This window comes from Heterodontus francisci, chromosome 8, assembly GCF_036365525.1.
Source record: "Heterodontus francisci isolate sHetFra1 chromosome 8, sHetFra1.hap1, whole genome shotgun sequence".
Classification (NCBI taxonomy): domain Eukaryota; kingdom Metazoa; phylum Chordata; class Chondrichthyes; order Heterodontiformes; family Heterodontidae; genus Heterodontus; species Heterodontus francisci.
The window spans coordinates 4,203,299-4,231,144 of record NC_090378.1 but is presented as its reverse complement, the minus strand read 5'-3'; the positions used below and the strand labels follow the sequence as shown (position 1 = coordinate 4,231,144).

General features: G+C 45.4%; 1 protein-coding gene across 2 annotated transcripts in view; it reads left to right on the top strand.

The window, feature by feature from the left end:
- LOC137372468 (leucine-rich repeat and IQ domain-containing protein 3-like) overlaps positions 1-27,846 on the top strand; it is an 85,110-nt gene that overhangs the window by 33,329 nt on the left and 23,935 nt on the right. Inside the window, exons 3-7 of one of the 2 annotated variants that reach the window (XM_068036327.1) lie at positions 1,132-1,452; positions 7,397-7,530; positions 18,394-18,496; positions 21,568-21,657; positions 24,080-24,227. In XM_068036327.1, coding sequence (XP_067892428.1) covers positions 1,132-1,452; positions 7,397-7,530; positions 18,394-18,496; positions 21,568-21,657; positions 24,080-24,227 — 796 coding nt within the window. Of the gene's footprint in view, positions 1-1,131; positions 1,453-7,396; positions 7,531-18,393; positions 18,557-21,567; positions 21,658-24,079; positions 24,228-27,846 lie in introns of both variants that reach the window. The other variant, XM_068036326.1, reaches the window with a different exon arrangement.

Below are 27,846 nucleotides of genomic sequence, written 5' to 3'. Positions count from 1 at the left end.
GGCAGAATATTTTTTAAAAGGTGTGAAACTGATAAATGTTGATGTTCTTGACTTGGGGTACTCGTACAAGGAACGCATAAAGTTAACATGCAGGTGCAGCAGGGTATTAGGAAGGCAAATGGCATGTTGGCCTTTATTGTAAAGGGATTGGAGTACAGGAATAAAGAAGTCTTACTAAAATTGTACAGGGCTTTGGTGAGACTGCACCTGGAATACTGTGTGCAGTTTTGGTCTCCACATTTAAGAAAGGATATACTTGCACTGGAGGCAGTGCAGCGGAAATTTACTAAATTGGTCTCTGGGATGAGGGGGTTGTCCTTTGATGAGAGGCTGAGTAACTTGGGCCTTTATTCTCTGTAGTTTAGAAGAATGAGAGGCGATCTAATTGAGGCATACAAGATTCTGAAAGGGCTGGATAGGGTAGAAGCTGAGAGATTGTTCCCACTGGTCGGGGAATCTAGAACACGGGGACACGGTCTCAGGATAAGGGGTCAATTATTCAGGACTGAGATGAGGAGAAATTACTTCACTCAAAGGATTGTGAATCTTTGGAATTCTCTATCTCAGATGGTTGTGGATGCTCCATCATTGAATACATTTAAGGCTGGGATAGATAGATTTTTTGTCGCGCCGGAAGTCAAGGGATTTGGGGAGTGGGCAGGAAAGTGGAATTGAAGCCTAAGATCAGCCATGATCGTATTGAATGGCGGAGCAGGCTCGATGGACTATCTGGTCTACTCCTGCTCCTATTTCTTGTGTTATTGTGTGTTCTTGCTGTTCTCTGAACAGTGCTCTAGAGGGCCCTGTACATCCACCTGAGCAGGCAGTCAGGCTTCAGTTTAACATCTCATTTGAACATCAGCACCCCTTCAGTACCACATCAGAGGATCAGTCTGGATTCCACACTCATCTCCCAGTGTGGTGCTTGAACCCATAGCCTGACTCAGAGGCGTAAAGTGCTGCAAAACAGAATGATAGAACACAGAAGGTGACCGTTCAGCCCATCGTGCCCTTACCAGCTCTTTATAAGAATTATCCAATTTGTGCCACACCCTGTTCTTTCCCCACAGCCCTGTAACTGGCTATGATGTACTAATGTTATCTTTTTGTTTACTTTTGCCCTATTATCAGATTACCGATCTCCCAGATGAATACTTTTGGTCCGATATGAAGTCTCTCCAGGTTCTCTATCTCCATAACAACATAATTGGAGACATGAACAGCGTCGAATCCCTGTTTCAATGCCCAAGTCTCGTTGTTCTGACCCTGTTTGACACCCCGGTCAGCCTCGTCCCGAAGTATCGGCATCACATTGTCAACAGCATCTGGTCTCTCAAAGCCTTGGACAACTTTGTCATTGCAGATGCCGAAGTCATTGAGGACTGGCCAAAAAGTGACCAATTCAAAGCTTTAAGTCCGCATTTCTTTCTTCATTTCCCCTTACCTCCACAGGTTAGTATCTGTATCTGAAGGCAAGAAACAGTTTGGTTTCCACATGGGAACAGGCTGAAAATCAAAAATAATAAATGGAAAGGTGCAGCAAATCTGTCAAGATTGAAAGAGAGGAAAGAAAGGTTAATTGTTTCAGGCATAGATCCTTTTTTATAATTATTCATTCTTGGAATGCGGGGATCGCTAACAAGGCCAGCATTTATTGGCCATCACTAGTTACCCCTGAGCTCACAGTATTGGGGGTAATGTATTAGCATGGTTTGAGGATTGGTTAACACACAGACCACAGAGAGTCGGGATTAGTGGGTCTTTTTGAGGTTTGAAAGACGTAACTAGTGGAGTGCCACGAGGATCAGTCCTAGGGCCTCAATTATTTTCTATCTATATTGGACTATTTGACTTGGAGGTGGGGACAGAGTGTAACATATTCAAATTTGCTGACAATACAAAAATAGGTGGGAGGGCATGTTGTGATGAGGACATAAGGAATCTGCAAGGGGATATAGATAAGTTGAGTGAGTTGGCAAAAACTTGGCAGATGGAGTTTAATGTAGGAAAGTGTGAGGTCATGCACTTTGGTAGGAAGAATCAAAAGGCAGACTGTTATTTAAATGGAGAGAGACTCCAAAAAAGTGCAGCACAGAGGGATCTGGGTGTTCTTGTGCATGAAACACAAAAGGTTAGCATGCAGGTGCAGCAAGTAATTAAGAAGGCAAATGGAATTTTGGCCTTGATTGCTAGGGGGTTGGAGTTTAAAAATAGGGAAGTCTTGTTACAACTGTACAGGGTGTTGGTGAGGCTGCACCTGGAGTACTGTGTACAGTTTTGATCCCTGTATTTAAGAAAGGATAGACTGGCATTGGAGGCAGTTCAAAAGAGATTCACGAGGCTGATTCCTGGAATGAAGGGATCAAGAACGGCTAAACAGGTTAGGCCTTTGTTCATTAGAGTTTAGAAGAATGAGGGGTGATCTTATTGAAACGTACAAGATTCTGAGGCGGCTTGACAGGGTAGACGTTGAAAAGATATTTCCACTAGTGGGGGAATCTCGAACTAGGGGACATAGTTACAAAATAAAGGGACACTCATTTAAAACTGAGATTCTTTCAGATGGTAGTGAATGTCTGGAATTCTCTACCTCAGAGAGTTGTGCAGGCTAGATCACTGAAAGTATTTAAAGAGCAGGTAGATGGATTTTTGAAATATTGGGGAGTTGAGGGCAATGAGGAGTTGAGGTCTGGGGCAGATCAGCCATGATCTTACTGAATGGCGGGGCAGGCTTGAGAAGCCGAATGGCCTACTCCTGCTCCTATCTCTTATGTTCTTATGTTCTTTGTTATTGAGAAAGTGGAGGTGAGCCACCTTCTTGAAGTACGTGTGGTGAAGGTGTTCCCACAGTGTTGTTTGGCCAGAACTTCACGGATTTTGGGCAGAGCTTTAATATGCAAGTGGAAGAGGAAGTTCCAGTGTGGGTAGAGTGTGGGCGGGTGTAAATCTGCAAAAAATGCCACTGTGTCGGAAAACCTCATGATCCAGCTCAGTTCTACCTTTAATTGGCTCACGTTTGGAAGTGTATGGGAAACCCCAGTGAGGTCATCATTTGAATAGGTTATGAGGCAATTATTTGTAAATTTAACCCAGCATTCTGCCTTTAACAGCCTCCACATGGGTTTCCAGAGCTGTGTGAAACTTGCCAAGGTCAGCAAGGTGAAAGCATAGCGGATATTAATGGCTCTGTCAAATTGACAGGCTGGAAAGATTGTAAAGACTGCCGAGGTGAGAGGCCTTTGTTCACAGGACTTGTTCTGAGTGTGTGCTTTCACTGCCTTGCAGGTGATTTCCAACATTTTGGAAGTCATTTCTGCAGCCTTGGATTTATTCACCTTGATTTTCAATTCCGTGCCATCAACCTTCACTGCAGCATGGGAGCAGCTTATGCTCTAACCTGGACCTCTGCTAAGGAACAGGAGGAGCAGCAGCAACACCAACAGCACCAAAAGCAGCACCAGCAAGAGCAGCAACACCAGCAGGAGCAGCACCAGCAGGAGTACCAGCAGCAACACCAGCAGGAGCAGCACCAGCAGGAGCAGCAGCAACACCAACAGGACCAGCACCAGCAGGAACAGCACCAGCAGAAGCAGCACCAGCAGGAGCAACTCCAGCACGAACAGCACCACCAGCAGCAGCAACACCAGCAGGACTAGCACCAGCAGCAGCAACACTAGCAGGACCAGCACCAGAAGGAGCAGCAGCAACACCAGCAGGACAAGCACCAGCAGGACTAACACAAGCACCAGCGGGAGAATCACCAGCTGTGGCAGCACCAGCAGTAGCAACACCAGCACCAGCAGGCCCAGCACCAGCAGGGACAGCACCAGCAGGAGCAGCAGCAACACCAGCAGGACAAGCACCAGCAGGAGCAGCACCATCAGGAACAACGCCAGCAGGAACAGTACCACCAGCAGCACCAACACCAGCAGCACCAGAAGGAGCAGCAGAAGCAGCACCAACAGGAGTAACACCAACACTAGCAGCAGTAGCAGGAGCAGAACTAGCAGGACCATCAGCAGCAGCAGAAACACCAGCAGGACTAACACCAACACCAGTAGGACCAGCACCATCAGGAGCAGCACCAGCAGGACCAGCACCAGCAGTAGCAGCCCCAGCAGCAGCAGCCTTCTCCTCAGCCACATGCCACTCTAGAGCACCGAACAGATGGACACAGACCTGCAGCTCAGAGGAGGACCAGCTTCTCAACATTACTGAGCATCAGTGTCTCAGGAAGCTGAGACTTTCAGGCAGGTCATTGCTCCCATCTGCAACCTGCTGGAACAAGACCTCCTTCCAAGTGGACCAGGTGGATATGCATTGCTGTGGCCATCAAGGCCACCACACCTCTGAATTTCTCTATCTCCAGCTCTATCCAAGGATTGGCTGGTGACACCTGCAGGATTTCACAATCTGCTGCCCACAGGAGTATTGCCCAGGTGAAGAATGCAATGTTTGCTCAGGCCACCACTTATGTCTGCTTTGCTACTGCTGTGGCTGAATATGTTACAAGGGAAATGGAGATTTAAAATAAAGTTCATAATTCATTAATATTTTCAAATACATTAAGATAATGACATACAACCCCCAAATGAATCCCCTTGTGCAAGTAAAATGTATTTCTCTTCTTTTCCTATTTCTTCTACATGGTGCAACCCCTTTAGCAGAGCTCGAGGTAGGTTGCTCGTCCCCCTGTTCTGACTGCTGAGGTTCCCGTGGCCAACGTTCTCTGGGTTTTGGGGTCTGTGAGGGCCCCCCCAAATACTGTCCCTCCCGTACCAGTGCAGGGGCAGACATGTGTGGCACTGACTGGACGGTGGGGCGTGGGGAGGAGCAAGGGATGAGATGTGGGGAGCACCTTGAGCAAAGTCCCCACATCCTTTTTGTCCTTTCTCCATATTTGATGACTATCAGAGGCCCTCCCCACATGGCCTGATCATCCTCTAATTTAGGAAACACTTGTTTCTGTAATTATTAAAAATGTGGCTGTGGGGAGTGGGCGATCGTTGCAAACTTATTGTCCATCCTGAGAATGTGGTGATAGGTCATCTTGAACCAGTGGAGTTCTGTTGGATATATTACTCCTACAATTGTGTCAGGTGGGTAGTTCCCCAGAAGAAACATTCAACAGTGCGGTTCAACCTTTCTATAAAGCCACCTTCAATCCTGCTTCCTAACAGATATCATTGTATTTTCCTCTCTGGAGCAGGTCCATTATCCTGTGGAAAAGTAAGTTTTATCTGATCTCAAACCTTGCTGGAGGCTTGTAAAATTCTTAATGGGGGTTCAGTAGTGGAGTGATTCGTCAATGGACTAGTAATCTAGAGGTCTGGATTAATGACCTGGTAACAAGAGTTCAAATCCCATCACAGCAGCTGGGCAATTTAAATTCAATGAATTAAATTAAGCAAGATCTGTAGCTAGTCTCAGTAATGGTGACCATGCAACTGCTGGATTGTTGTAAAAGCCCATCTGGTTCACTAATGTCCTTTAGGGAAGGAAATCTGCCTTCCTTAACCGGTCTGGCCTCCATGTGACTCCAGACCCACAGCAATGTGGTTGACTGTTAACTGCCCTCTGAAATAGCCAAGAAAGCCACTCAGTTGTATTTAGGAAGGTGGCTCACTACCACCTACTCAAGGGAAATTAGTGATGGGCAGTAAATGCTGGCTTAGCTAGCGATTCCCACATCCCATGAATGAATTTAAAAAATACATTTGTGAGTTACTTCCAGTCCTGTGCTCATAGCTCATAAGTAGATTGTTCTCATCTGTATCTTTCACTTTGGCTATTAAGCGTTCATGTTCAGCATATAATGACTCTCAGTAGTTTGGGTGCTCATCCAAAATTCTACTGCCCATATCCTAACATGAGGATATTGAGAGGGGCAGAAGAAGTGAGAGATCTTGGAGTGCCTGTCCACAGGTCCCTGAAGGTGGCAACACAGGTAGATAGAGTGGTGAAGAAGGCATATGGAATGCTTTCTTTTACTGGCCGAGGTATAGAATACAAAAGCAGGGATGTAATGCTGGAACTGTATAAATTGCTGGTTAGGTCACAGCTAGAGTATTGCGTACAGTTCTGGTCACCACATTACAGGAAGGACATAGTTGCTGTGGAGAGAGTACAGAGGAGATTTATAAGAACGTTGCCAGGGCTTGAAAGTTGCAGCTATGAGGAAAGATTGGATTGGCTAGGGTTGTTTTCCTTAGAACAGAGGAGGTCGAGGGGTAACTTAATTGATGTGTACAAAATTATGAGGGGCCAAGAGTAGACCTGTTTCCCCTAGCGGAGAGGTCAATTACCAGGGGGCACAGATTTAAGGTGATTGGTGAAGGATTAGAGGGGGCATGAGGAAAAACCTTTTTCACCCAGAGGGTGGTGGGTGTCTGGAATTCACTGCCAGGAATGGTGGTGGAGGCAGAAATCTTCAATTCATTTAAAAGGTACCTGGACATGCACCTGAAGTGCTGTAACCTGCAAGGCTGTGGATCAGGTGCTGGAAGGTGGGATTAGATTGGGCGGCTACTTTTTTTGACCAGCGCAGACACGATGGGCTGAATTGTCTCCTGTGCCGTAATTTTTCTATGATTCTAACTTACATCAAGTCCTGTCCATTACCCTCTCTGCTCACTAACCCACATTGGCTCCCAGTCCAGCAACACCTAGATTTTAAAATTCTTATCCTTGTTTTCAGATCTCTGTAGCTTCCCCATCTCTGTAATCTCCTCCAGTTCTTCATCCTCTGAGATCTCTGCGCTCCTCCAATTCTTGCCTCTTACATATCCCTGATTTTCATCGCCCCACCATTGGCGGCTGTGCCTTTAGCTGCCTGGGCCCTAAGCTCTGAAATTGCCTCCCTAAACCTCTCTATTTCTCTCTCTCCTGCTTAATGACACTCCTTAAAACCCACTGCTTTGAGCAATCTTTTGGTCACCTGTCCTTTGATGGTAGAAAATCACCATTTCCTTATATGGCTCACTGTCAAATTTTGTTTGATAATCGCTACTGTGAAGTACCTTAGGATGTTTTACTACATTAAAGGTGCTATATATTTGACAGTTGTTGTAAATTCTACCAGGAGTATTTGATATCAATTGAATGTTCCGCATTAAAGGAGATAACCAAATTCTTCTTTCTCGAACCACATGACAATGAACAGTGTTAGCTGATGAATTTCCAGTGTTGATGCTGTATGAACCAGCACTTCGATCTCATGTTCTAATGTCTCCTTCTTTCTCTCAGTGTTATATTTTTGTCTGATTACACTCCTATGCAGTGCCTTGGGACGTTTTAAGGATGATGTATAAGTGTGAGCTATTGTTACTGTATGAACAAGTGCTTTGATATCTCACTGAAATGGAATCATCTGCTGGTGTTTGTACCTCTCACACAGATCTCGACCTGGCAGAGTGAGTTGAAGCATATCAGGAATCTGATCGCTACCATCAACAACATTCTTGCCCATCAGTCTCCAGTGCTGATCCTTCAACGACGGTTCCGTGGATACTTGGCCAGAAAGAAGCTGGGGTATTTTTTTATGTATTCTTGTTTCATAAGCTGTATTCTATACATTGGATTGATAGTCACCTGCTGCTACAGTGCAAAACACAAAAATAGAAAAATCACAGAATCGCAAAATTATTACAGTACAGAAGGAGGCCATTCGGCCCATCATGTCTGCACCATCTCCGAATGAGCAATTTAACTAGTGCCATTCCCCCACCTACTCCCCGTAACCTTGCACATTCTTCCTTTTCTGATAATTCCCTTTTGAATGCCTCGATTGAAGCTGCCTCCACCACACTCTCAGGCAGTGCATTCCAGACGTTAACTACTTGCTGCATGAAAAGGTTTTTCCTCATATTGCTTTTGCTTCTTTTGCCAATCACTTTAAATCTGTGCCCTCTCGTTCTCGATCCTTTCATGAGTGGGAATATTTCCTCCCTATCTACCCTGTCCAGACCCCTTATGATTTTGAATAACTCTATCAAATCACCTCTCAGCCTTCTCTTCTCCAAGGAAGACAGTCCTGATTTCTCCAATCTATCTTCATAACTGAAGTTCCTCATCCCTGGAACATGTTGTATAAGGGTCTGAAAGGGGTAATGTTTGGGACAGTGAGAGTAACGCTCCCACTGCAATGATGATGTAAGAGGTCACATGTGTAATAAGCTTGGGAGAAGCAAGAAGCATCATGAGAAGCAGAAGCGAGACAGCCTTATGGAAAGTGTATATAGTCCATGTAACTATAATAAATGAGTTACTGTTTAGATTTATAACGACTCCGACATCTCTGTAAACCAAGCTCAACCCAGCATCTAAAGTGCGAGCAACAATATGCAACAGAACCATTCTCGTGAATCTTTTCTGTATTCTCTCCAAAGCTTCCACATCATTCCGAAAGTGCAGTGCCCAGAACTGGATGGCAATCTCCAGCTAAGGCAAAATTAATGTCTCATACAAGTTGAACATAACCTCGTTACTCTTGTACTCTATGCCCCTGTTAATAAAGCATAAGATACTGTACTTTATTAATCACTCTCTCAACCTGTCCTGCCACCTTCAATGACTTATGCACATATACACCCAGGTCCCTCTGCTCCTGCACCCCCTTTAGAGTTGTACACTTTATCTTATATTGTCTCTCCATGTTCTTTCTACCAAAATGAATCATTTTACACTTCTCCACATTGAACTTCATCTGCCACTTGTCCGTCCATTCTACCAACTTGTCTGTGTCCTTTTAGTGTTCTACACAATCCTCCTCACAATTCATACTGCTTCCAAGCTTCGTATTATCCGCAAATTTTGAAATTGTCCCTTGTACACCAAGGTCTTTGTCATTAATATATATCAGGAAGAGCAGGGGTCCCAACACTGACCCCTGGGCAACATACAAACATAGGAATTAGGAGCAGAAATAGGCCATTCAGCCCCTCTATCCTGCTGCGCCATTCAGTAAGATCATGGCTGATCTGTTTGTGTTTCAAATTCCACACTCCCATCTACCCCGATAATCTTTGATTCCCTTGCCTAACAAGAATTTATCTACCCCCGCCTTAAAATTATTCAATGACCCCGCCTGCACCACCTTCTGAGACAGAGAGTTCCAAGTCGCACAACCCTCTGAGAGAAAACATTTCTCCTCATTACTGTCCGAGAAGGGCAACCCCTAATTTTAAAACAGTGCCCCGAGTTCTGGACTCCCCCACAAGAGGAAACTTCCTTTCCACATCCACCTTGTGAAGACCGTTCAGGATCTTATATACTTCAATCAAGTCTCCCCTCACTCTTCTAAATTCCAGTGAAACAAGCCCAGTCTGTCCAACCTTTCCTCAGAAGACAACCTGCTCATACCAGGTATCAATCTGCTAAACCTCCTCTGAACCGCCTCCAATGCATTTACATCCTTCCTTAAATAAGGAGACCAAAACTGCACACAGTATTCAAGATGCGGTCTCACCAATGCCCTGTATAACTGAAGCATAACATCCTTACTTTTATTTTCAACTCCTCTTGTAATAAAGGATAGCATTCCATTAGCCTTCTTTATTACCTGCTGTACCTGCATACTAACTTTTTGTGACTCGTGCACTAGAACGTCTAGATAGAACAAAGAACAGTACAGCACAGGAACAGGCCATTCGGCCCTCCAAGCCTGCGCCGATCTTGATGCCTGTCTAAACTGAAACCTTCTGCACTTCCGGGGACCGTATCCCTCTATTCCCATCCTATTCGTGTATTCATCAAGATGTCTCTTAAACGTCGCTATCGTACCTGCTTCCACCACCTCCCCTGGCAGCAAGTTCCAGGCACTCACCACCCTCTGTGTAAAGAACTTGCCTCGCACATCCCCTCTAAACTTTGCCCCTCACACCTTAAACCGATGTCCCCTAGTAACTGACTCTTCCACCCTGGGAAAAAGCTTCTGACTATCCACTCTGTCCATGCCGCTCATAACTTTGTAAACCTCTATCATGTCGCCCCTCCACCTCCGTCGTTCCAGTGATAACAATTCGAGTTTGTCCAACCTCTCCTCATAGCTAATGCCCTCCAGACCAGGCAACATCCTGGTAAACCTCTTCTGTACCCTCTCCAAAGCCTCCACGTCCTTCTGGTAGTGTGGCGACCAGAATTGCACGCAATATTCTAAGTGTGGCCTAACTAAAGTTCTGTACAGCTTCAGCATGACTTGCCAATTTTTATACTCTATGACCCAACCGCTGAAGGCAAGGATGCCGTATGCCTTCTTGACTACCTTATCCACCTGCGTTGCCATTTTCAGTGACCTGTGGACCTGTACGCCCAGATCTCTCTGCCTGTCAATACTCCTAAGGTAGATAAGTCCCCAGGGCCTGATGGGATCTACCCCAGAATACTGAGGGAGGCAAGGGAACCTTAGAGTTTTGCAGTCATTCTTCGTTTAAGTAATACTCTACTTTTTTATTTTTCCTGTCAAAGTGAACAACTTCACATTTTCTCGCATTATACACTGCCAGATTTTTGCCCACTCACTCAACCTATCTATATTGGTCTGCAACCTCCTTCTGTCCTCTTCACAGCATACGTTCCTACCTATCTTTGTGTCATCTGCAAATTTAGCTACCATGCCATCTCTCCCCTCATCTACGTCATTGATATAAATTGTAAAAAGTTGAGGCCCCAGCACAGACCCTCTACTCGTCACATACTGCCACTCAGAAAAGGACCCAGTTATGCATACTCTCTGTTTTCTGCCAGCCAGCCAATCTTCTGTCGATACAAATATGTTATCCCCTACACCATGAGCTCCTACTTTGCGCAATAACCTTTTATGTGGCACCTTGTCAAATGCCTTCTGGAAATCCAAGTACAGTACGTCAACAGGCTCCCCTTTATCCACAGAACATATCACTCCTTCAGAGAACGCCAATAAATTGGTTAAACTGATTTCCCTTTCACCAAAACCATGCTGACTATTCCCGATTACCTTGAGTTTTTCTAAGTGCCAGCTATAGGTCCTTTAATGATCGATTCCCATGCCTTCCCCACGACAGACATCACGCTAACTGGCCTATAGTTACCTGTTTTCTGCCTCCATCCATTTCTTGAATAGAGGGGTTATATTTTATATTTTTCAGTCTGATGGAACCTTTCCAGAATCTAGCAAATTTTGAAAAATTTACACCAATGCAACTACTATCTCATTAGCCACCTCTTTTAAGACCCTAGGATGAAGCCCATCAGGACCCAGGGACTTGTTAGCCAGCAGCTCCATCAGTTTGCTCAGTACCGCTTCCCTGGTGATTATAATTTCATCAAGTTCCTCTCTTCCTTCCACCTCCTGATTTACAGCTATTACTGGAATGTTTTTTGTATCCTCTGTAGTGGAGACTGAAGCAAAATATTTGTTCAGTTCATCCACCATTTCCTTATTATCGACTATTAGCTCCCCATTCTCACTCTCTAGAGGACCAACACTCACTTTACTTACTCTTTTCCTTTTTAAATACCTGTAGAAACTCTTGCCATCCATTTTTACATTTCTACCTCCACTTCAAACCTTTCTCCAGCCCGAAAAACATCCATTAGTCACTAGTGTCTGTTTCCTGTCACACAGCCAATTGCGTATCCATGTTGCTATTGTCTCTTTTATTCCATGAGCTATAACCTTGCTCACAAGTCTGTTGTGTGGCACTGTATCAAACGCCTTTTGGAAATCCATGTACACCACATCAACAGCATTGTCCTCATCAACCGTCTCTGTTACCTCTTCAAAAAACTCTAGCAAGTTAGTTAAACATGATTTTCCCTTGACAAATCTGCGCTGGCTTTCTTTAATTAGCCTTCATTTGTTCATGTGCTTATTAATTTTGTCCAGAATTATTGTTTCTAGAAGTTTCCCCACCCCCAAAGTTAAACTGACTGGCCCTGTAGTTGCTGGGCTTATCTTTACACCCGTTTTTGAAGATGGTGTAACGTTTGCAATTCTCCAGTCCGCTGGTACCACCCCCGAATCTAAGGAAGACTGGAAAATTATGGCCAGTGTTTCCACAATTTTCACTTTCACTTCCCTCAGTCTCCTTGGATGCATCTCATCCAGTCCTGGAGCCTTAACAACTTTAATTATAGAAAGCCTATCTAATACCTCTTCCTTATCAATTTTAAATCATTCTAGTGTATTAATTACCTTCTCTTTCACTGTGGCCTGGGTAGCATCTTCTTCCTTAGTAAAGACAGTTGCAAAGACAATAGCATCTCAGCTATTCCCCCTGCCTCCATGTGTAAATCCCCTTTTTGGTCCCAAATCAGCCCTACTGCTTTTATCACCTTTTTACTCTTTATATGCCGATAGAAGACTTTGTGATTCCCTTTTATATTAGTTGCCGGTCTCTTTTCATACTCCCTTTTTGCTTCTCTTATTTGCTTTTTCGCATCGCCTGTGAACCTTCTATAGTTTCAAACTAAGGGGGAAGTCACTTAGGACAGAGATGAGGAGAAATTTCTTTACTCCGAGGGTTGTGAATCTTTGGAATTCTCTACCCCAGAGAGCTGTGGAAGCTCAGTAATTAAATATGTTTAAAGCAGAGCTTGACAGATTTCTAAATACAAATGACATAAGGAGGTATGAGGATAGTGTGGGAAAAAGGCATTGACGTGGAAGATCAGCCATCATCATATTGAATGGCGGGGCAGGCTTGATGGGCTGAATGGCCTTCTCCTGCTCCTATGTTCCTACGTTCCTATTCAGCCTGGTTCTCCATTGTATTATCCACCTGACATCTGTCATTAGCACACTTTTTCGTCTTCGTCTTAATCCCTATCTCTTTTGTCATCCAGGGATCTCTGGATTTGTTTGCTCTACCTTTCCCCTTCGAGGGAATACACCTTGTCTGTGCCCGAACTATCTCTTCTTTGCTCAGCTTGTATTTTTCCTGTCAACCTTTGATTCCAATTTATTCGGCCCAGCTCCATTCTTATCCCGTTGAAGTTGGCTTTCCCCCCAGTTAATTATTCTTACTCTAGATTGTTATTTGCCTTTTCCATAGCCAACCTAAATCTTATGATACAATGATCACTGTCCCCTAAATGTTCTGCTACTGATATTTGATCCACTTAGTCCACCCTATTCCCAAGAACCAGGTCTAGCAGTACCTCCTTTCTCGTTGGACTGGAAACATTGCTGTAGAAAATTTTCCTGAACACACTTTAGGAACTCTTGCCCCTTTCTGCCCTTTACACTACTACCATCCCAGTTTCTATTTGGTTTGAACGAAAGGTCACAGACCTGAAACATTAACTTTGCTTCTCTCTCCACAGATGCTGCCTGACCTGCTGAGTATTTCCAGCACTTTTTGTTTTTGTTTCAGATTTCCAGCATCTGCAGTATTTTGCTTTTACTATATTCGGATAAACTAACTTAGCAGGGGTGTGGGAACCAGGTGGAAATATCAGAGAGGAATACCAAGGTGCACAGAATACTGGGAGAGATAGATAGAACTAGAGTAGGGAATAAAAGAACACAAGAAATAGGAGCAGGAGTAGACAATATGGCCCATCAGGCCTGCTCCGCCATTCAATACGATCATGGCTGATCGTAGGCTTCAACTCCACTTTCCTGCTTGCTCGCCATAGCCCTTGATTCCCTGAGAGACCAAAAATCCGTCTATTCCAGCCTTAAATGTATTCAATGATGGAACATCCACAGCCCTCTGGGGTCAGTAAGTTATTAGGATACATAGGAAATAGGAGCAGGAGTAGGCCATTCGGCCCCTTGGGCCTGCTCCACCATTCAACTAGATCATGGCTGATCTTCTACCTCATTGCCATTTTCCAGCATTATCCCCATATCACTTTATATCTTTAATGTCTAGAAATCTATCAATTTCTGTCTTGAACATACTCAATGATTGAGCTTCCCACAGCCCTCTGGGGTAGAGAATTCCAAAGATTTACCACACTCTGAGTGGAGAAATTCCTCCTCATCTCAATCTTAAATGGCCAACCTCTTATTTTGAGACTGTGTCCCCTGCTTCCAGACCCCCAGCCAGGGGAATCATCCTTCCTGCAACAACCCTGTCGAGCCCTGTAAGAATTTTGTATGCTTCAATCACCTCTCTTCTAAACTTGAGAGAATACAGGCCCACTCTCCTAAATCTCTCCTCATATGACAATCCCACCATCCCAGGAAGCAGTCTGGTGAACCTTTGTTGCGCTCCCTCTATGTCATGTATATAATTCCTTAGGTAAGGAGACCAAAACTGCGCAAAATACTCCAGGTGTGGTCTTACCAAGGCTCTATACAATTGGCGCAAGACATTTTTACTCCTGTACTCAAATCCCCTTGCAATAAAGGCCAACATACCATTTGCCTTCCTAATTGTTTGCTGCACCTGCATGATAGCTTTTAGTGACTCTTGAACAAGGACACCCAGGTCCCTTTGGACATCAACAATTTCCAATCTCTCACCATTTAAGAAATGTTCAGTCTTTCTGTATTTTCTACCTAAATGGATAACTTCACATTTATTCACATTATATTGCATCTGCCATGTTCTTGCCCACTCACTTAGCCTGTCTCAATCCCCTTGACGCCTCTTTGCATCCTTCTCACAACTCATGTCCCCACCAATTTTGTGTCATCAGCAAACTTGAATTTATTACATTTGGTCCCTACATCCAAATCATTGATATAAATTGTGAATAGCTAGGGCCCAAGCACTGATCCTTGTGGCATCCACTAGTCACAGCCTGCCAACCTGAGAATAACCCGTTTATTCCTACTCTCTGTTTTCTGTCCGTTAACCAATTCTCAATCCATGCCAGTATATTACCCCCAATCCCATGAGCTCTAATTTTGCTTACTAACCTCTTATGTCGGACCTTATTGAAAGCCTTCTGAAAATCTAAATACACCACATCCACTGGTTCCCCCTTATCTATTCTGCTAGTTACATCCTCAAAAACTCCAACATGCTTGTCAAACATAATTTCCCGTTCATAAATCAGTGTTGACTCTGCCCAATCCTACCATTATTTTCTAAGTGTCCCGTTATAACATCCTTTACAATAGATTCTAGCATTTTCCTTATGACTAATGTCAGGCTATCTGGTCTGTAGTTCTCCATTTTCTCTCTCTCTCCTTTCTTAAATAGTGGGGTTACATTTTTAACCTTCCAATCTTCAGGAGCCACTCCAGAACCTATAGAATTTTGGAAGATAATCACCAATGCATCCACTATCTCGACAGCTACCTCTTTCAACACTCTGGGATGTAGCTCATCAGGTCCAGGGGACTTATCACCTTTCAGTCCCATTAATTTCTCCAGTACTACTTTTCTTTTACTAAGAGTCATTTCTTTCTGTTCTTCATTCTCACTAGTCCCTTGGTTCTGTAATATTTCTGGGAGGTTTTTTTGTACCTTCCTCTGTGAAGATAGACACAAAATATTTGTGTAGTTGCTCTGCCATTTCCTTATTTCCCATTATAAACTCCCCTGTCTCTGCCTGTAATGGGCCCACATTTGTCTTTGCTAATCTTTTCCTTTTTACATGCCTGTGAAAGCTTTTACAATCCGTTTTTATGTTTCTCGCCAGTTTACTTTCATTTTCTATTTTCTCTTTCTTTATCAGTTTTTTGGTCCTCCTTTGCTGAATTCTAAAATGCCCCCAATCCTCAGGCTTACTACTCTTTTTGACAAATTTGTAAGCCTCTTCCTTTGATCGAATACAACTTCTCTTGTTAGCCATAGTTGGATCATTTTTCCTGCTGGATTTTTGTGCCTCAAAGGAATGTAAATTTGTTGTAAACCATATATTAATTATTTAAATGTTATTAAGTGGGGTCAGAGTAAGGGAGGAAGTAAAAAAGTCTAAATCAGGGTTAATGTGCATGTCTGTGAATGCACGGAGTGTGGTTAATAAGATTGGTGAGGTACAAGTGCAGATTGGTAATATGATGTGGTGCCTATAACAGAGACCTGGCTCAAAGAAGGACAGGACTGGATGTTAAATATTCCTGGATACAAGGTATTCAGGAAATATAGGAAAGGGAAAAAAGAGGAGTGGTAGTGGTATTGATTAAAGAGAACATTACAGTCCTGGGGAGAGAAGGTATCCCAGAGGGGTCGAGGACAGAATCAATTTGCCAAGAGCTAAGGAACAAAAAAGATGCAGTTACATTGCTTGGTGGTGTCTATAGGCCACCAGCTAGAAGGATGCGGAGAAACAAATTTGCAAGGATGGAGGACTTTAATTATCCAAATTCTTTTGGGCCTCCTTATCTCGAGAGACAATGGATACGCGCCTGGAGGTGGTCAGTGGTTTGTGAAGCAGCGCCTGGAGTGGCTATAAAGGCCAATTCTGGAGTAACAGGCTCTTCCACAGGTGCTGCAGAGAAATTTGTTTGTTGGGGCTGTTGCACAGTTGGCTCTCCCCTTGCGCCTCTGTCTTTTTTCCTGCCAACTACTAAGTCTCTTCGACTCGCCACAATTTAGCCCTGTCTTTATGGCTGCCCGCCAGCTCTGGCGAATGCTGGCAACTGACTCCCACGACTTGTGATCAATGTCACACGATTTCATGTCGCGTTTGCAGACGTCTTTATAACGGAGACATGGACGGCCGGTGGGTCTGATACCAGTGGCGAGCTCGCTGTACAATTATCCAAATATAGACTGGGATAGTAGTAGTGCAAAGAGCAGAGTTCCTAGAGTGTGTTCAGGAAAATTTTCTACAGCAGTATGTTTCCAGTCCAATGAGAAAGGAGGCATTGCTGGACCTGGTTCTTGGGAATGAGGTGGACCAAGTGGATCAAATATCAGTAGGAGAGCATGTAGGGGACAATGATTATTGTATTATAATATTTAGGTTGGCTATGGAAAAGGACAAAAAATATTCCTGATTTTAATAGTTTAATTGCTTTTCTATTTGTAACTTATTCGTTGAAATACCTTTTCTCTTTTTATGCTTCATCTGTTGTTTTCCATTTTCATTTATTTATTGTAGCTACTCTTTCGCTCTTATTTTGGTATTGATGCTATTTTTTATGCTTTTGGTTTTTAAATGGTTGTTTTTGGTAAATATTTTGCCTTGTCTCCTGAGGCATTGACCCTGTGCTGGGGTGTGTTTCCACATGGACAATTCCCCCTCGGACAGATGTTGACCCTGAGCTGGGATTTGTTTCCACAGAGACAATTCCCCCTCGGACAGATGTTGACCCTGAGCTGGGGTTTGTTTCCACACGGACAATTCCCTCACGGACAGATGTTGACCCTGAGCTGGGGTTTGTTTCCACACGGACAATTCCCCCTCAGACAGATGTTGACCCTGAGCTGGGGTTTGTTTCCACAGAGACAATTCCTTCACGGACAGATGTTGACCCTGTGCTGGGGTTTGTTTCCACACGGACAATTCCCCCACGGACAGATGCTGACCCTGAGCTGGGATTTGTTTCCACAGAGACAATTCCCCCTCGGACAGATGTTGACCCTGAGCTGGGGTTTGTTTCCACACGGACAATTCCCTCACGGACAGATGTTGACCCTGAGCTGGGGTTTGTTTCCACACGGACAATTCCCTCACGGACAGATGTTGACCCTGAGCTGGGGTTTGTTTCCACACGGACAATTCCCTCACGGACAGATGTTGACCCTGAGCTGGGGTTTGTTTCCACACGGACAATTCCCCCTCGGACAGATGTTGAAGCTGAGCTGGGGATTATTTCCACGTGGACAATTTCCCCCTCGGATAGATGTTGACCCTATGCTGGGGTTTGTTTCCAGAGACAATGGTGCCTTTCGTAATCGCAGTCCTGTATGACCTCAATGGGCGATAGGCAGGCTGACTGTTCCCTACCCTCCTGCCAGTGGAAACAGTTTCTCCCTATTTAATCAATCATTACCATCGTGAATTTGAACACCTCTAGGTTTGCTAGTAGTGTGGCTCGGAGTCTCGGGGACAGTGACAGATTTCCACATGCAGCGTGGCAAACTGCTTACCTAAATCTACCTGTGGCTGACATTCAAAACCAGTCAGCAATAACGCTGCCAGCTCGATTCCATTAGCATCACCTGCAGCAGTCAATTAGGTTTTCTTTCATATGAACATATGAATTAGGAGCAGGAGTAGGCCACTCAGCCCCTCGAGCCTGCTCTGCCATTCGACCAGATCATAGCTGATCTGATTGTAACCTCAACTCCACATTCCTGCCTACCCCCCAATAACCTTTCACCCCCTTGCTTATCAAGAATCTATCTAGCTCTGCCTTAAAAATATTCAAAGATTCTGCTTTCACCGCCTTTTGAGAAAGAGAATTCCAAAGATTCAATGTTGCCATCATCCTATTAAAAACTGAACATTGTAGTAACTGGTACTGAAATACTAACGTTACGGTATTTTATTTTACTAAACCAGAGCTGCCTCAATTCCACATAAACAACAAAGATTTGCATGTAATAAGGTGAACGGAGATTTATGCAGCAGGGGTATCCATGTACTGGAGGATGGCAGTATGTGGGTGAGTAAGCACGATGCTGGGACACGTACATCAGCCACTTTTGACCCCCAAAAAATGATGGTACGTCTCTGTACTAGCACTGGGTGGGACTGTGTATCAGAGCACTGCGTGGGACTGTGTATCAAAGCACTGTGGGACTGTTTTTCAGCACTGGGTGGGACTGTGTATCAGGGCACTGGGTGGGACTGTTCATCTGTTCTGGGTGGGACTCTGTGTCAGCTCTGGGTGGGACTCTGTATCAGGGCACTGGGTGGGACTGTGTATCAACACTGGGTGGGACTGTGTATCAGGGCATTGGGTGGGACTGTGTATCAGCACCGGATGGGACTGTGTATCAGGGCACTGGGTGGAACAGTGTATCAGCACTGGGTGGGACTGTTTATCTGTACTGCGTTGGACTGTGTATCAGCTCTGGGTGAGACTTTGCATCAGAACTGGGTGGGACTGTGTATCAGGCACCGGGTGGGACTGTGTGTCAACACTGGGCGGGACGGTGTATCAGGGCACTGGGTGGGACAGTGTATCAACACTGGGTGGGACTGTTTATCTGATCTGGGTGGGACTGTGTATCAGCTCTGGGTGGGACTTTGTATCAGAACTGGGTGGGACTGTGTAGCAGGGCACCGGGTGGGACTGTGTGTCAACACTGGGTGGGACTGTGCATCAGGGCACCGGATGGGACTGTGTGTCAACACTGGGTGGGACTGTGTATCAGCAATGGGTGGGACTGTGTATCAGGGCACTGGGTGGGACTGTGTATTAGGGCACTGGGTGGGACTGTGTATCAGGCACCGGGTGGGACTGTGTATCAGGGCACTGGGTGGGACTGTGTATTAGGGCACTGGGTGGGACTGTATATCAGGGCACTGGGTGGGACTGTGTATCAACACTGGGTGGGACTGTTTATCTGTTCTGGGTGGGACTGTGTATCAGCTCTGGGTGGGACTTTGTATCAGAACTGGGTGGGACTGTGTATCAGGGCACCGGGTGGGACTGTGTGTCAACACTGGGTGGGACTGTGCATCAGGGCACCGGATGGGACTGTGTGTCAACACTGGGTGGGACTGTGTATCAGCAATGAGTGGGACTGTGTATCAGGGCACTGGGTGGGACTGTGTATTAGGGCACTGGGTGGGACTGTATATCAGGGCACTGGGTGGGACTGTATATTAGGGCACTGGGTGGGACTGTATATCAGGGCACTGGGTGGGACTGTGTATCAACACTGGGTGGGACTATCTGTTCTGGGTGGGACTGTATATCAGCTCTGGGTGGGACTTTGTATCAGAACTGGGTGGGACTGTGTATCAGGGCACCGGGTGGAACTTTGTGTCAACACTGGGTGGGACTGTGTATCAGCAATGGGTGGGACTGTGTATCAGGGCACTGGGTGGGACTGTGTATTAGGGCACTGGGTGGGACTGTTAATCTGTTCTGGGTGGGACTGTGTATCAGGGCACCGGGTGGAACTTTGTGTCAACACTGGGTGGGACTGTGTATCAGGGCACCGGGTGGGACTGTGTGTCAACACTGGGTGGGACTGTGTATTAGGGCACTGGTTGGGACTGTGTATCAGGGCACTGGGTGGGACTGTGTATCAGCAATGGGTGGGACTGTATCAGGGCACTGGGTGGGACTGTGTATCAGGGCCCTGGGTGGGACTGCGTATCAGCAATGGGTGGGAGTGTATCAGGGCACTGGGTGGGACTGTGTATCAGGGCACTGGTTGTGACTGTGTATCAGGGCACTGGGTGGGACTGTGTATCAGCAATGGGTGGGACTGTGTATCAGGACACTGGGTGGGACTGTGTATTAGGGCACTGGGTGGGACTGTTAATCTGTTCTGGGTGGGACTGTGTATCAGCTCTGGGTGGGACTGTGTATCAGGGCACCGGGTGGAACTTTGTGTCAACACTGGGTGGGACTGTGTATTAGGGCACTGGTTGGGACGGTGTATCAGGGCACTGGGTGGGACTGTGTATCAGCAATGGGTGGGACTGTATATCAGGGCACTGGGTGGGACTGTGTATCAGGGCACTGGGTGGGACTGTGTATCAGCAATGGGTGGGACGGTGTACCAGGGCACTAGGTGGGACTGTGTACTGGGGCACTGGGTTGGGGACGGTGTATCAGTACTGGGTTGGGGACTGTGTATCAGTACTGGGTGGACGGTGTATCAGGGCACTGGGTGGACTGTGTATTAGGGCACTGGGTGGGACTGTGTACTGGGGCACTGGGTTGGGGACGGTGTATCAGTACTGGGTTGGGGACTGTGTATCAGTACTGGGTGGACGGTGTATCAGGGCACTGGGTGGACTGTGTATTAGGGCACTGGGTGGGACTGTGTACTTGGGCACTGGGTTGGGGACGGTTTAATTCCAGTTTCAGTTCCGTGGGTTTAATTGTGTTATTTGAATCTGTGAGCCTCTCTCCCTCTTTATATTTTACGCCACAGTGAGCAGCACTGGTGGAGATAGGAAGCAGCCTCTGCTCTTTTCACCTGACAGCAGGTTTCATTCAGAGAGCTGCTGGTGATGTAAAGTTAGTATTTATTTCCAGCTTGTACTGTTTAATTTTACTGGTACAGTGGTTAGCACCGCAGCCTCACAGCTCCAGGGACCCGGGTTCGATTCCGGGTACTGCCTGTGTGGAGTTTGCAAGTTCTCCCTGTGTCTGTGTGGGTTTTCTCCGGGTGCTCCGGTTTCCTCCCACAAGCCAAAAGACTTGCAGGTTGATAGGTAAATTGGCCATTATAAATTGTCACTAGTATAGGTAGGTGGTAGGGAAATATAGAGACAGGTGGGGATGTTTGGTAGGAATATGGGATTAGTGTAGAATTAGTATAAATGGGTGGTTGATATTCGGCACAGACTCGGTGGGCCGAAGGGCCTGTTTCAGTGCTGTATCTCTAATCTAATCTAACAATATTGAGATTGAGAAATTTAAAAATTGAGTCCAGTCTTAATCTTCAGATTTTTTCAAAATTCCTTGAATGATTTCTGATTAATATTTCTTTAATTGTAGATTTGAACAGTACATTTAGTGATGGAAATGTTTTATTGATTATCTAGGTAACAGGGAGCAGCAGCAAACAGGATGATTCGTGCAACACTGTCCATTTAAAGATAGACAGAAACAAACTACATATTGAGTTGTTGGAGGTACATCTGATTTCATGAGCTGTTCATCTGTCTGTACTGCTTGATACAAGGGGCAGGATTTTGGATTTTGAGTCAGAGCTCTGATGTTAGGGTCGAATGGGGGTTATGACACCACACTATGTGGGAAACAGTCATCTGGAAGTGATTTTCGCCTAATTGGCCAATTAGTAGCCAGAGAGTGCGTTCGCCGCCCAATTCAGGACAGCAGGCAGGCTTTTGAAACTGGAGGGCCAATACGTGGCCCTCCAGCGTGGAAGAAGCAGCATCCCACTGTTCAGGTAAGGGAGAGAGGGGTGTCTCCATCTTGAGGCAGCCTCCCTGCAACTTTAAAAATTTTCAATTAGAAAAATTTCCTCAGCAGCCTGGCTTCCATTGTGGAGGGGGATTCTTTCACAGGACAGCCAGTGGCCACAGCTGTAACTAGGCAGGTGTGGAAAATTCCAGTTGGCCTCTGACAATAGGCTTTAGTAGGCCATTAACTCCCCTTAATTGGCTATCCTTCGCTTGCGGGCAGGTTGCCCTTGCAACCCCTATCCCAGCTTCGGTTAAATGGCTTCGGAGCGGGCTGGTGCCATCAAACTGATACGTCAACTGGCCGCGGAAATTTTTTGTGCTTGCCCGCCTCGTACCTGCCCTATATGGCGGCACAAAGTGTGCCCTAGGTGTTTGTTCATTTAGATACAGCTGATAAAGCACATTATTAACTACACTGCAAGTAACAGTCCTCATTTTTAATGAAAATTTGAAGATAGTTCATTGACTCAATTTCTCTATGGAAACAAATTATCTCAGACCTAGCAATTTTATACTTACTAACTTTAAAGAATTAATTGACGTAGGAAATGTTCTGTGGTTCAATTTCTCAACATAATTCTACCTTGTAATCAATGCTAAAAGTTATTGCTGAGTTTCTGGAGATGTTATTCGAAGCTGTCCCGCTGGGTCTGGGAGTGAAATGTTCCATGTGATGTAATGCTGACTGGGAAGCCCCATGTTTGTTCCTTGGAGAAAGCTGTTAGCTAGGACAATGTCAGGAGTTACATTCAGCTAGAAGAGTGGAAAACTGACCAGAATTGCAGCTCCTGTGTGTGTGTGTGTGTCTGTATTGTTATGGAGAGGTGGGTGATGGTGCGACTGGTTTCCACTGTTCACCTCCCAACTGACCACAGGCAGTGTTTTTGTATTATTACTGTTTCAGTCCCTGTGTTTTGTTTGCTAAATAAACAGACAGAGACAGGTTTTCTCATAGGTTTAAAACAGAATATTAAATATTTATTAAATTATAATCACCCAAAATAATTCGCAACACCACCCATGCATGCATTCACTCTCTCAAGCACACTCAGGGAAAGTTAGATAGAGATCAAGGGTAAGAGGTGTTAGGAGTTCAAGGTGTAAAAGTCTATTGTTTCAGGAAAACCTGTGGAATCCTCTAGAAAGGTGAGTTTTAAAGTTGCAGGCCTATTTGCTGGATGTCTTGTGTGTGTTGAGTTGCTGAAGACTTCTGGCCGTTCACTTCAGTTTGAAGACAGTACTGATATTTTTAGTTCAGTTTTCAAAGGTGGAGGAGTTGTTTCAAAGGCACTGTCTTTTCTCTGCTGCAGTTGGCTTTCAGCTTGTCTCAGCAGGGTTCAAATGTTAGCTGAAACTGGTCTCTGTCTCTCTCAGCCTTGTGCTGAAATTCATGATGGCTTTCGATGTTGACCGTGTGGCTGCAGAGAGACCAGGCTGAGGTTGATGACTTGATGACTGAACTGGAAAGACTCCTTTGTTCTTCAAAACGATAACCTTTAAAGGTAAACTCATTCAGTGTTAGTTTTGCCTATGTGAATTTAGGTTTTAGTTCCTGTTGGCTGTACAATGGTTTTTGACAGCCCTATTTTGATAATATGAGGGCTGTTCACACTCTATAATGGCAAAGGGTAGCTGGAGATGTAGAGTCCAGGAGTACCTTTGTTTTAGCTCATTTTGTGTATAGCTCACATCCATGTGTAATGAACTGTCTCAATTCCATGTAGATGGGGTTAATTGGGTTTAGTTCTAGTAGACATGGAGGTGTATTGCAGTGCAGGAGGTGGTATTTTTCATGCGACTGTGTCCTCCATCTTGTTGAAAGCAAACGTACTGGTCTTTAAAATTGTTCTAATTTTTTAACTCTTCAGTTTAGTTTTTTGTATTTTCATCACTGCACTTCTCATGAGTGTGACAGTATGCATGGCTGTGTGCAATATACCAGGGTGATGCCAGTGCCAAGCTTAGCCTCAGAGGCTGCTGGACCTGTTACAGGGTTAGAGCATTTTTGTTTCTACTTCAGATTGACAGCATTTGCATTTTTCTTTTTATCTCTGTACTTGATAAGCTGTTCGCAACAGATAATTCTATATTTTAAACAGTTTATTCTCAATACATTTTGTTTGCTTAGGATCGGTGTGAAGCCAATGAAATAACTTCTGGCCTTTACCCACACATTTCACGGTGGAACAGGTGGAACACTCCAAACTTTAAGCCTACAAAAAGCAGCGTTTTCAGGCACAGAGCATTCAGACAGCCAGACTTTGCCCCAGCAGCAGGTAAGGTGAACTCTGTATGAACATACAAAAATTATGGACAGGAAAGGAGCCTCTGCTTGAACGGTTGGAGGCGTTCAAAACGTATTGGTAGAATACAAGACTCCTAAAAGGGCAAGAACTCTACATCTCTACATGTATAGTTAAATAACCTTGGCCAATAAGGGAAGTAAGCGATTGTATAAAACAGAAAAACAAGGACATGGCCAAAAGCAAAGAAGAGTAGAGATCCCATGGACTGGGATGGAATGAAAATGGTAAGAGCTGCAAAATGGTCATATGAGAAAAAGCTTGCGAGGGACATCAAGAACAATACTAAAGGTTTTACAGATATTAAGAAAAAGTAGCTCCTTATGACAGACACAGGTGAAATTGTAATTGTAAATTAGGGAATGGCAGACTTACTAAATATCCACTTTTTATCATACCTCCACAGTAGAGGATGCAGATTGAATACCAGAGAAACAAAGAAATCTAAAAATAAATCAAGTGGAGGAAGTAGCTAGATTCAATGAGTTTAAAAAATGATGATGAAACTAACGAGATTAAAGATAGTCAAATTTCCAGGATCCAATGGTTTCCGCCCTAGCATATTAAAAGAAGTGGGGAAATTGTTGATGCTCTTGTCATGATCTTCCAAAACTCTCCGTTCAGGAATTTCCTTCTTGCATTGGAAACTGTTAATGTCACTCCATGATTTAAGACAGGCTGGAGGCAATTATACGCCTACTAGTCTAAGGTCAGTTATAGGGAAGTAACTTGAATCTGTTATAGGAATAGAATGACTGAGCATTTGGACAAATATGAACTGATCAGAGAAAGCCAGCATGGATTTCGAAAGGGTAAAAACCAAGTCTAACGAATCTAGTTGAATTTTTTGAGGAGGTAACTAACATGGTAGTTAAGGGAGTATCTATGGACGTTATTCATATGGACTTTCAGAAGGCGTTTGACAAGGTTTCACATAAGAGACTGAACAAAATGAGAGCATGTGGAATTGGAGGTAACTTATTGGCTTGGATAAGGATTGATCAGGAAGCAGGAGACAGGACAGAGAGTAAGGATGATAGATGATATGTGCTCATATTGGCAGCATGGGACCATTGGGTCAGGATTTTCCTTCTGGGAGTGGGAAACAGAAGTTGGGACTGTTTCTGGGTCCCGAGCCACCCCCCCCACCACCCCGCCCGGGGGAACAGTCACTGACCACCATTTTGCACGGCCTGGAGATGTGTTTGATGTCCAATTACAGGCTGCTAGGGTGAGACTGAGGTGGGACTGTTGAAGTCTGGGCCCAATTAAAGCAGACCACAGCAGTCATTACTGTGGCTGCCATTTCACTTCCTTACCTTCAGTTTTGAAGATCAGAGAATCATTGAATTATAGAATGTCTCAGGAAAATCAGAAACCCGGGACCCGGAGCAGAGCAGCCCCTCTATTCGCAGATGTGGACCTTGAGGTCCTCCTCAAGGCCATAGGGGAGAGGAAGAACCTCCTCTTCCTGGTGATGGGAAAAGGAGGCCAACCACCCAGACCAAGCAGGCCTGGATGGAGATAGCTGAGACAGTCAGCAGAAGGAGTGTGCTGCACAGAAATTGGATCCAGTGTAACTTGCCGTGCCCCTAGCCAAGCTGTTCCAGTACAGCTACAACATTGGCATCTACCCTGCAATGTGGAGAATTGCCCAGGTATGTCCTGTACACATAAAGCAGGACAAGTCCAACCCGGCCAGTTACCGCCCCATTAGCCTACTCTCAATCATCAGTAAAGTGATGGAAGGTGTCATCAACAGTGCCATCAAGTGGCACTTGCTTAGCAATAACCTGCTCAGTGACGCTCAGTTTGGGTTCCTCCAGGGCCACTCAGCTCCTGACCTCATTACAGCCTTGGCTCAAACATGGACAAAAGAGCTGAACTCAAGAGGCGAGATGAGAGTAACTGCCCTTGACAACAAGGCAGCATTTGACCGAGTATGGCATCAAGGAACCCAAGCAAAACTGAGGTCAATGGGAATCAGAGGGAAAACCCTCTGCTGGCTGGAGTCATACCGAGCTCAAAAGAAAATGGTTGTGGTTGTTGGAGGTCAATCATCTGAGCTCCAGGACATCACTGCAGGAGTTCCTCAGGGTAGTGTCCTAGGCCCAACTATGTTCACCTGCTTCATCAATGACCTTCCTTCAATCATAAGGTCAGAAGTTGGGATGTTCGCTGATGATTGCACAATGTTCAGCACCATTTGTGACTCCTCAGATACTGAAGCAGTCCGTGTAGAAATGCAGCAAGACCTGGACAATATCCAGGCTTGGGCTGATAAGTGGCAAGTAACATTCGCGCCACACAAGTGCCAGGCAATGACCATCTCCAACAAAAGAGAATCTAACCATCTCCCCTTGACATTCAACGGCATTACCATCGCTGAATCCCCCACTATCAACATCCTAGGGGCTACTATTGACCAGAAACTGAACTGGAGTAGCCATATAAATACCATGGCCGCAAGAGCACGTCAGAGGCTAGGAATCCTGTGGCGAGTAACTCATCTCCTGACTCCCCAAAGCCTGTCCACCATCTACAAGGCACAAGTCAGGAGTGCGATGTAATACTCTCCACTTGCCTGGATGGGTGCAGCTCCAACAACAGTCAAGAAGCTCGACACCATCCAGGACAAAGCAGCCCCTGATTGGCACCCCATCTACAAACATTGACTCCCTCCACCACCGACGCACATTGGCAGCAGTGTGTACCATCTACAAGATGCACTGCAGCAATGCACCAAGGTTCCTTAGACAGCACCTTCCAAACCCGCGACGTCTACCAACTAGAAGGACAAGGGCAGCAAATACATGGGAACACCACGACCTGCAAGTTCCCCTCCAAGTCACACACCATCCTGACTTGGTGTTCCTTTACTGTCGCTGGGTCAAAATCCTGGAACTCCCTTCCTAACAGCACTGTGGGATACCTACCCAAATGGACTGCAGCGGTTCAAGAAGGCAGCTCGCCACCACCTTCTCAAGGGCAGTTAGGGATGGGCAATAAATGCTGACCTGGCCAGTGACACCCACATCCCATGAATGAATTTTTAAAAAGGTGCAGACGTCGAGGCAATGAGACCATCACCGTCACCATCACCGGGTCAAGAGCAGCTGCTCAGAAGAGGAACCATTGCATCTTACAAGCACACCCTCCACCAGCACAGATACAGCCACCTCGGTGGGTCCTCGCACATGTTTAGATAGGGTGGGATTGGATGATAAGCATGGCACTAGTGTGCAGGAGGAGGTGCCAGAGGCAGAAGCAGCTGTGGGCAGTCCTCCTCGGAGGATGAAGAAAAGACACAGCCCTGCTCAGCTGGGCACAGATGTAGGGCCTCAGGAGTCACAAAAATGGTGACTTTACCTCGAGCAGCAGCAACAGACGTGCCCCCATGTGATCGAGTTCCCTGAGGCAATGCAGGGTCATGGGCAGGGAATGGAGGCGTCCATCCAACTCATGTGCGCCCACCATGGATCAGGGCTTTGAATGCATGAGCTCTTCCATTGAGAGTGTGGCCAACCTCATGGAGAGCCATATGTAGCAGTATGTGAAGTGCATGGAGGAACTGCACACTGACGGTCACAGG